General features: G+C 42.0%; 1 protein-coding gene across 1 annotated transcript; it reads right to left on the bottom strand.

The window, feature by feature from the left end:
* Positions 1 to 288: 288 nt before the first annotated feature.
* Positions 289 to 3027, bottom strand: LOC147864327 (uncharacterized). Its single transcript, XM_087320577.1, has one exon. The coding sequence runs from the start codon at positions 2564 to 2566 to the stop codon at positions 986 to 988; it is 1581 nt and encodes a 526-aa protein (XP_087176703.1). The 5' UTR covers positions 2567 to 3027; the 3' UTR covers positions 289 to 985.
* Between the last annotated feature and the right edge of the window lie 8181 nt (positions 3028 to 11208).

Raw genomic sequence — 11208 nt, 5'->3', positions numbered from 1 at the left:
CCTAGGGCTTACAACAAGATGTTTACGAAGATGGATCGATCGAAAATGTAACCCTAAAGGTAACCCTAAACCCATATGTATATCCTTGCAAGTGTTTCCTAACTTCCACAAATGCTTCTAAGTTTTCATGATTTCTGGTCTGTCAAAAACACCTCACTCAAGAAAACAAATCACTTACATCTATCTACACTTCTAATGGAATATCGTTTAATCCGCATTTAAACGGGCATATCATGCCGGTAAACTTAAGACATTCAGCTCAAAGCAGATTGTTTTTATCCATGGATATGATACAGATATGGTGAAAGTTTTGAATGATAAGAGTTCCATTGAAGCTTTTTACATACATAGCAAAGCACATTGTAAACATGAAGAATCCATGGAACTTACATGAGTGATTCCATATTCAGACTAAGGGATACATATATGTAGAATATGTATATGTATATATACATATATACATATTTGTGTTAGGATTTAGGTCTTTGCCATATAGTGATCTACCCAGTCCTTCTTGTGATTTGCCCAGTCCTTCTTCTTGTGATTTGATGTGATGGGGAATGTGGATTGATTCATCTGATTAGAATCGGCTCATTCATCTGATTAGAATCCGCTCTGTCGCCACCTCCTACTCTAGCCAGTTTTGATTTAGATTACAAAGATGATATAAATTAATGAACATGGCTCTCTGATTGCTAGAAATCTCCAGAGAGAAGGGAATCAAAATGGATAATCTGAATGCTGAGCTGTGAAAATCTGCATAGAGAAAGGAATCAAAATGGATAATCTGAATGCTGAGCAGTAGAAATCTCCAGAGAGAGAGGAATCAATATGAATAATCTGAGTGCTGAGCAGTAGGAATCTCCAGAGAGAGAGGAATCAATATGAATAATCTGAGTGCTGAGCAGTAGGAATCTCCAGAGAGAAAGGAATCAAAATGAATAATCTGAGTGCTGAGCGGTAATAATCTCCAGAGAGAAAGGAATCAAAATGAATAATCTGAATGTGGCATGGAGATGAATCGGTGATCGAAAGATGATCTCCTATGTGAGTGTCCATTGCGGTATTCTTTGAGTTGGAATCGATGGCGGAAAGGCGAGGGAGTAGAGGGTCGCGACAGAGGAGGGATCATGAAAATGGGTTCATCTGCAGCATGCATTAATGGAGAATCATCAGAATTGGTGGAGGTGCGGAGGAGGAGGAGGTCGGATGGCTTCGAAGAATTAGAATCAGAAGAAGGAAAGTTGAGGTTTCCATTGATCCTGTTGGAAATAGGGTTTGGGTGGTCCTCCGCCATGTCCATGTCAATGAGGCAGAAGGGAAGGGGCCCTGAGATTGGGTGAACTCTGCTGGTATGGCTAACCATAGGGCTTTGATGAGGTGCAGAGAAGCAAGGTGGGGCCAGCGATGAATTGTCAGAGATGGCGGAGCCGCTGGAGGAGGTAGTAGAGGAGAAGGAGGAAGTGGAAGATGAGCTCGATAAGTCTTCGGAGAGGCTCGTTCCGTTGCTTCCATGGCTGCCTGACAGTGGCGAGGAAGATTCGAAGTCCACTGCGACATAAGGAGATGAAGCAGAAGATGAAGAAGAAGAAGCAGAAGAATCAGAAGATGAAGATGAAGATGAAGATGAAGATGAAGGAAGAAATGTGGCGATGGTGGATTCCTGCAGAGATGCATACATCGGATCCTGACATTGATGAAACTCTGCAGACTCTGGTTGCATCTGCAGAAGATTTGATGGAGGGGGAGAGGGATGATTAGACAGAAGAATTAAAGGGGAAGGTGAGCCCATGGGAGTGGCGAATGGATCAGACGGTGGAGAAGAAGGCGAAGAAGAAGGCGAAGAAGAAGAAGAAGAAGAAGCAGAAGCAGGAGGTGTCAGATATGGCGATAAAAACGTCGGAGATGATGGTATCAGAAACATGTTCAGCTCGCCCGAAGAAGCTTCTGAGCTCGCCATGCTTCTTCCAGATCTCTGCTCTTCTCCTCCTTCAGACATGGCGTCTTCTTCTTCTTCTTCTTCTTCTTCTACCTTCTCTTCTTGGAGCTCCATATCCTCCTCCGTCTCCTCAGTTATGGTGAACAGGAGGCGGAGAGATCCCCATAGCTTCAAAATATCCTCTACTTCTTCGTCTTCTTCTGCTTCTGCTCCTGCTCCTGCTCCTGCTCCGCCATAGATGCTTTCGACATCACCGTTAAGCACCAGTTTTGGTCCTTTTGATGCGCGCCTTTCCTTCACCATAGCTTCTGACACCATTGCAGAGCTTAACTTCATGCTACTTTCCTTTTCTGCTGATACGCAGTCTACTTCATCGCCATCGCCATCGCCATCTCCATCTCCTCCTCCTCCTCCTCTGACGACATAGCAGAGATTCTTGGACAAGGCATGGATATTCAGAGCTCCCTTTGAGCTCGATTTAACGCCATTGACCTCACCTAATCCGACACTCTGTATGCTCTTCCTGCTCCTCTTTCTCGCCAGGCAAAGATTGATAGCCACGATTAGGAGCAGAAACGCACCGAATGCGACGCAGAGCACCATCCAGACAGGTCCCAACCCCGCCATGGTTTCTTTGGGCTTCTGATAAATGCAGTACTACTCTTATGTGCTTACACCAGTCAGAACATCAAAGAGGAGAGGAGATTAGCTATGGCGAGGATGAAGCTTTTGGATTTCCCTCAAAAATCCCCGAGTTTTGATGCTACAGAATCAAAATTTCCGAGTTTGGACAACAGAGACAGGGAATAACTGGATCATTTCGTGCTCGGACTCGCCCAACAATTCGCCACATCAAGCAAAAATACATACATTCTTTGATTCCGCGAACCATTCAAGCATCCATCGATTCTCTGCTCCCATAGATACAGAATGAGATTGGAGGGGCTAATTGCAGGCTAGGCGGATCAATCAATCGAATGTGCGTTTTATAAATTCCTTGCTATCATTGGCTCTCAGAATGCATTGGCACACAGAGAGATTAGGAAAGCCTGCATGAGAAAGATTTGTGAGGAGTATAGTAAGTAGGCTTAGGGGTTTCATGAATGGGCAGAAATGCAGACTGAATTACTTACTGTCAGAGATGATTGGGCTGCACACACAGAGAGACAGAGACACAGAGAGAGAGAGGGGCGAGGAACGTGTGTTGATGATAGAAACCCTGATTTCTTAAGAAAGATAAAGAGTAGTGTCTGTTTATACATACATACATACATACATACATACATCCACACACACAGACTCATACATACATAGCTCACATACATACAAACATACATACATACATACATGCATGAGCATGCATGCATGCATACATACATACATACCCACAAACATACATACATACATACATGCTCACAAACATACAATTACATACATACATGCATGAGCATGCATGCATACATACATATATGCTCACAAACATACATACCTACATACATGCATGAGCATGCATACATACATACCTACATACCCACAAACATACATACATACATACATAGTATGAACCATACGTACAATAGTTTTGTTCGAGCATGTTTCAATCATTCCACGAAGTATGGTAAAATACCATACTTTTTGTATTCATTATTTATATGTAATTTTTTTTGAAAGGTAAGAAAATTAAGGTAAAAAGTGTAAAAAAAACACATAACGAATGTTTTGATAACAAACTCATTCGTTTGCATTCGTATGAAACCGAATGTTTGCCAATGCATTAGAGTATATTAAAAGTACTATGTAGACATACATACATACATACTTGGCTGGACATAGTTCATACTTTGAAGGGTCAAATGGGATGTTATGTTTGGAGATTCTTATGCTAAGACTGCTGGACGTGGTGAGTTTCTTAGCATGTGGACAAGTACCCCAATCATGACCTCCAAGAATGACACTCCTTATTGGCACTTTCAACCTCTGAAATGGTTGTTTCCTCCGCTGATCACATAGACTTTGAAATATTGTAAATTGTTTATACTAATGGAAGGATATCTTTTATAATAATAAAAAGCATACATATATACATGCATGCATGCATACATACAAAAAACATACATACATACATATGTATGCACATACGTACATGATGGTTCTCTCTCTCTCTCTCTCTCTCGGATTACATAACATCATTTTTCGGCTCGAGTCATCCCATCCATCCCCCACCCTTCCTTCCATTCCCTCTTGTCGTCGGCCATTTCGTTTTGAGCCCCCACTCTCGATCCCTACCTTGTGTAAGAAATGGCAAAGCAATTGTTCTTGGTATATCTTTATAATACATTCTGTTGTCTTCAATTATGACTCCTTGAGTCCACATCCCGATTGTTCTTTTGTGTGTCCGAACAAGACGAACATGCCCCTCCTCCCCCAATGCCTACCCTCGATCGATCCTTCCCATTGTTTCATTATTTGCTGGCATTCCTTTCCACACTTGCACTCGATCTTGACTTCTTGAAAAGATACTCGTAGTTGCTCCTTGCTCGTGATATAGTATGTACTTAGATTGAGGGTGGCTAGAGTGTCAAGAGGGAATGCCAAAACATGTTACTTGGCATGTATGTAGTTGTGCGTGCACATTAACACCAACCAATTAAATCACTTTACAAATTAATGTGAAATGGGGAGAGACTTGAGAGTTGACACAACACAATTAATGAGCAACAAAAACTTACTTCAGTGAGACTCCCCCCTCTTCTCGAGGTGTTACGTAGTGTTTATGTATCTCTAAGGTGCTAGAGGAGAGAGCGTGCCTCATCACTTGCAACATATTTTCGTTCCCTTTAAATGCTTTGTACCTCTTAAATGCACTTTACATCATTGTATATTTGGTAATCTTATGGGATGATAAGTTCCCTAATTACCAGGATGGTGGCCCTATCGCAAATGAACTAATAAAAACAAAAGAATTTAACAGAAATGTGCTTGTGCCATTAATATTCACTATGAGGGAGAAATCATGATTGTCAAGAACGCATTCATTGCAGTAGGGTCAAACAGTTCTCAAGAGTAACACAACCGATGGATGTATTTAACTAGGCCAAGCCCATTTGTTGTATATTGGGTAGTGGTCTTACTTCGTCATTGGAGGGTGGACCTCTCATCCAAGAACAAAAACAACTTTAGAAGTCTGGCTATATTAGCCATAGATAGCTCAATGTACCAACTTGCTTTTGTTTGATTGTACCCCATACTTGTAATCTTCAGCCAATGGCCCGTGATGCGAAACCATCTCCAATGAAAGGAAGTTATTGTTTTTTTAATGATGTTTTAAAAAATGATAATATTGTTAATACTATTCCATAATATGTATGAGGGGATGTTGGACCTCCAACCTCAACTATAACAACATATGTGACTACCACTAGGATAGTTCACTTACCTTTAATAAGTATAATTAACAAGATCTTATGGTAATATAACAACACAAAACTATTAAGAAAAAAAATGCACAAGACTATGGGTTACAACCATGGTTTGGGGCATTAGTAACCCATGAATTTCTATACATAGAAACTATGGGAAAAAAATTGAATCTATTCAAGGTCTAATTGGAATCTATTCAAGATCTAATTGGATGAGAGACACTATATAAATGTACCATTTCAATATAAAGGGAATCATATATTTTCTATCAAAGAAAGAAAACTCAAGGATAAACCATACTAGGGTTTAACAAGTATGCAAAGGTCAAAGAGCACCACGTTCTCAAAGCCAACATTGCAAGACCTTCTTATTGATTGATAGGTTACTTGTTTTCCATCATGAATCTCTTATTGTGTAAACCTACGTATGAGATTTCGGGTTTGACAATAAAACTATGCCCACCTAACAGAAGGCCTCACGCTTGTCCATGCATATGGCACTATTTTCATGACATCGTAACATCTAGGTAAACAAGGAGTTCACGTTGTTGCATAAAAGCACGTGCGTGTCTTACTCAAGCGGGACAACCAGTGTCTTGGACCTGTGAGGATGTGACAACGTGTTTAGAAAAGCCTCTAAATCCTCTTCGTAAGTTCCCTTGGGAGATTGTCCTTTTTTTAGTGTGTTGTAGTTCAAACCTACTTTATGTGGCAAATGTTCAGAGGCTAATGTTCGAAGGTGAAAAAAGGAGGCTCTCAAGGTGATCATTAGAGGGAGGCGAAGGCTCTCGAGATGAATGAAGAGAGGCAAAGGCTCATCCACCGGCAACCTCTCATCCCTCCTCACACATTCTCCCATAGAAACACACACATGACATAAGGGTAATTAACACACGATTAGCATCAATCACACAAGACTAACACTAAAACACTTAATTAACACTAAAACACAAGAGTGGCTCCAAATATACATTTATATAGAGAAAATATCTTTTTCTTAAAATGAAATGGGTTCACCAAATATTGCCACGAAAGCGGAGGCTTTGACAAGGATTAAAAGCTTAACAAGAATGACGATGGTAGGCTTTGAGCTTTTGGTGAAGATGAGTCAAGTGAATTATCGAGACTCTGATCACTACCTCAATGGAGTAGTGTTCCTGAGTCACATCGTGCTTCCTTCAATTATCAATGCGTGAGCTAGTTGAATCATTTCTCGAAGTCATCAATGCGTGGTGATCTCAGTAGTGATGAAAACAATAGCTCTCAAGGCGAAAATAAGAGATTCAAGAAGACTAACTCTCCAAGTGAGAGAAAGAAGTCAAGAAAAAGAAGGCCTCCAAAATATTGAATGTGGAACTCCAAAGTGCGAAAACGAAGAACGCCCAACCAAAGAAGCCCTAATCCCTAATCCCTCTCCCCCCTTCCTTTAGAGATAAGGAGAGAACCCACTTACTATATTAAATGCTTGGTCTCCCGATTTCCATCCGAAGAACACCCACAAAAATCAAAGAAGCCTTAAGGAAGGGATAGATAGATAGATATATAGATAGATAGATTATATTATCTTCTTCGGAGGTCAAATATGACCTATGAGACCAAAAATATTACATTTCACGTGATACGTGTGAAAGTGAGTAGTGACTCTTGATGTTCAAGAACTTTACCAATGGATGTTGCAATCGAGAGTGCACATTGTGGTTGTGAGAGGAATTCATGCAAGGATTGGGCTCGGTCGAAGAGATGTGAAATCATGGTCGAATATGATCAAAGGCAGAGCATTGTATCAAAGTGTGATACTCAGACTCGTGAACTTGTTTAGAGCAAAGTGTGCATAGCTGACCACTCTCATCACTTGTGCCCCAACGCCCTGTCTCACATCGCAATGCATGTGAGCTAAGTCGCATGGAAGCAATGGTTCGAATGGCAGATAACAATATGGGCTCTAACACGTATCGATGTGTACGGTTTCCCCGTTCTGCAAAGAATATGGTTTTGTAGTTAGGTGCAACATGTGTAGTATAATGTGTGAAACGTGAGCCTCCACATTTGTCCCATGTCATGATACATTGGTGTTGTAGAAAGGCCTCATTTATAGAGGAATCTAGTGATGCATCATGAAGCAAGTGTCTCGCATCCCATCCACCAAATCATTTTTCTATATCTTTTATCCAACTGTTTTACGCACCCAGTCTACGCATTGGGTTACACACCCGTTTATGCACACAATGTTGAGCTTGTCTCTCAACACTCCCCCTCAAGCTCAACTTGAGGTTCCATCTGCTTTTCCGGATCTTCGCTCCGGCCTCTCCTGGCTTCACACCTCGCTCGCGCTCCTCAACCCGTTGGATTCGGCGCGCTTCGACCCTTTCAGTCGGCTTGTCTGCTCATGTGGCCCTTCTCAGCTCCCTTGTTGTCACAGTGTTGGCACCTCTTTCCCTGAACTTTCCTTTGCTTGGCCCTCAGTTGATTCGTAATGTCTGAATCGAACATTTCGATTGAATTTGTCACTGCTGATTCAATTTCACTTTCGCCCGAATTGGCTATCTCCAATTCGTCTTCTGTTTTCAGGCCCTTGACTACATCAGACCATGTCTTTTTCTTGGCCTTTACGCCCTTCTTGGCTATATTTCCCCTTTGTTCAGTTGTCTTCGGCTCTTCCTTGCGATTACAACCCCTGTTTTCTTCTTCGTCTTCTTCAGCCGACCCGAAATCGAATTCTTCATCCGATTTGGCATCACGATCACTACCGCTCCTTTCACGTTCACGCTCCTGTTCCTGTCTCCCCCTCAAGTTTGGCATGTCAAGTTGACGCAAACCCAACTCATCCCAGAAATGATGCAACTTGTCGAGACCAAGGGTCTTGGTGAAGATGTCGGCAATTTGCTGACCCATGGGGCTTCACCAAAAAGGACACGTTCGCGGACAAAATGGTAGTGCACCTTAATGTGCTTGGTCTAGGCGTGGAATGCAGGATTTTTCGCAAGGTGGATACTATTGAGGTTGTCGCAATAGATCATCGTCGGATCGGACACCTCCACATGCAAATCCCGTAATAGCAGTTTCAGCCAAATGACTTTGCTCATAGGTAGTGATAGTCGCCCCTCGATATTCGGCCTCCGTGCTCAATAACGCTTCCACGCAATCGCCGCACTGCCCAATGAGAATGCGTATCTAGATGTGGATCTACGATCGTGGGCATTTCCGGCCCAATCGGCATTCGAGTGTCATGATATGGCAAGACTCGGGGATAGTGTCATGATATGGCAAGACTCGAACCCATGACCTTATGTTATATGGTCGAGCTCTTGACCATTATACCATCTATTGTAATACATAGGATATTATTTTCATTTAAGTTTGATTATAGGAAATTAATGTATATTCCAGATTTCTCTAGAACATTCTAGAAGCTTCAAGACTCCTCTTGAGAACACTATAAAAGGAGGCACAAGGCATTATGTTGAACGAAATCGGTTCAACGCCAGTGTTAAGCCTCATAGCTATTCTGTACTTACTCTTCATATAATATATTATCTGTTATCATCATCATCTCTCTCTCTCTCTCTCTCTCTCTCTCTCTCCTCTCCTCTTCTCTCTCCCTCTCTTGGGAGTCTTACGCAGTCGTGTCCTCTTAGTACTAATAGTACTTCCCTTCTCTAGTACTAATTCTCTCTCTATTTTAGTACTATTCGTGACTGTTTGAACCGATATGCCTCTAGTCTTCTTTTCGGTTTCCCTCATCCTCTTACCCCTTTTTTTTCCAATACTATGGCTACTGTTAGCGCCCAAGAATATCAATATGTTTTCTTCGAGCTACAGGGTCTAAAAGAAAAATGTGTTGCCTTGGAACAAGAAAACCAATGATTGTTAGGGGATCTTCAACAAATCTCTCTAGAAAAACAACAAACGCAGCAACAATATGGGGATTTGCAACAACAACATGGGGAGTTAGTGTTATGTGTACAACAACTCGAAGCAACCATCGTAGTGTTGCAACAACAAGGATCAAGTCCCCAAGGATTTCATAAAGAGCCCAAGGTTGGACTTGCTGTGAAATTCGATGGAATGCGATTGCAATTCAAGGGATTTCTTAATCAGGTACGCTTAGTCATTCAAAGGCATCCTTCCCGATACCCCACTGATGTAATGTCCCGAATCGGCCTAATAGGCACGTTGCTTAGCGGCTCAGTCTTGGCATGCTTCGCTCCGCTTCTAGAAAAACAATTGCCCTTGCTTAATAACTTTGAAGACTTTATTATCGAGTTAAAAACTTGCTTGGGAGAGACTGACAGCATTAGGACGACGATCAACAAAATCCGACGATTGCGTCAAGGTGATCGTCCAGCCTCTGCCTATGCGGCAGATTTCCGTCTACTTGCCTCAGATATCCCCTGGGATGATCAGGCACTAATGGAGCAGTTTCGCTATGGCCTGCGAAACGATGTCAAAGATTTACTCTTAACCTTCCTCGAAGAACCAAAGTCTCTTATAGAGGCAATTAGTCGAGCGGTCCGATGCGACAACCGCCTTTTCGAACGACGTTCTGAATGTCAATTACAAATATCACGCCCTAGGCTGGAGCCCACATATGCCTCAGTCGTGGCTAAACCATTTGCACGAGACGTATCTCAAGCAAATACTCCGACACCAATGGAGATCGACACCATGCGTCGACGTGGCCCGTTATCGGAAGAAGAAAAACAACGACGACGTGCAAATCGATTATGTCTTTATTGCGGTGGGCCAGGGCATATCACAATCAACTGTCCCCATAGGCCAAGAAGACAGGTAAATCAAATCGTAGCCTATACTAAACCTGAATCAATTCTTCCCTTAGTACTAATAGTCCAAGTATCTCAAACAAATTTGAAATCCTTAGTCAATTAGAAGAAGAGTTAAACGACTGAGTTCAGCCAAAATAGGAGCCGTTTGGTTGGACAGCCCTAGATCAATACAACCCATTAGTGGTTCCATTCCCTCCAAGCAAGTTAGCAATGTGTTCTTAGCCCAAGTCAGGGTTAGTACTAAAAGTACTCCTCCAGTACATGTCCTAGCACTTTTAGATTCCGGAGCCAATTCCTGTTTCATGGATCGAAATTTTGCCCAAGCTTCTTAAATATCCTTAAGAAAACTTACTTGCCCCGCATCTGTAGTAGTCATTGATGGTCGTCCCATTGCTTCCGGGAATATTGTAGAAGAGTCAGAACCCATTTAGGTTGTCCTAGGTAGTTTTGTGTGCGTGGTATCATTTAATATAATTAGTAGTCCAGAGCATCCCATTGTCCTGGGATTACATTGGTTTGAATTACAGAATCCAGACATAGATTGGAGAACAAGAGAAGTCCAATATCGACAACCCCAAGAATCTATTCATCGAGTTTCGATCATTTCACTCCATCAATTACGCGAAGAAGGACACAAGGAGGCAATGTTTCTGTTTGCAATATCAGTACATCCTTCCAATAATATTAAGAAGGAATCCTTAGTGCAACTTCTGGCGAAATATCATCCTTATGCTGATGTATTTGACAAGGTAAAAGCCGGTACTCTTCCTCATCATCGTCCCTACGATTGTCCCATCGATTTACAACCAGGAACAAACCCACCATGGGGACAAATTTACAACTTGTCACCAACCGAGTTAGAAGTCCTTCGAGCCTACATAGAGGAGAACTTGGCAAGCGGGTTTATTCGTCATTCGAAATCTCCGGCCAGTGCACCCATCTTCTTTGTCAAGAAGAAAGATGGATCACTTCGTCTTGTCGTTGATTACCGCGGCTTGAATAAGGTCACCATCAGGAATAGGTATGCACTTCCTCTTATGTCAAGTCTTTTAGAGCGAGTAAATGG

The sequence above is a fragment of the Azolla caroliniana genome, unplaced genomic scaffold, assembly GCF_043228905.1.
Source record: "Azolla caroliniana isolate FFs.n. ecotype wild unplaced genomic scaffold, voAzoCaro1.0.p SCAF_5, whole genome shotgun sequence".
NCBI classification, from domain to species: domain Eukaryota; kingdom Viridiplantae; phylum Streptophyta; class Polypodiopsida; order Salviniales; family Salviniaceae; genus Azolla; species Azolla caroliniana.
Note: the sequence above shows the minus strand (reverse complement) of the source record. Positions and strands in the feature narration are given on the sequence as shown.

What these genes read in the sequence shown, in the direction of transcription:
- LOC147864327 (XM_087320577.1), bottom strand. Translation starts at nt 2,566, where the DNA reads ATGGCGGGGTTGGGACCTGTCTGGATGGTGCTCTGCGTCGCATTCGGT.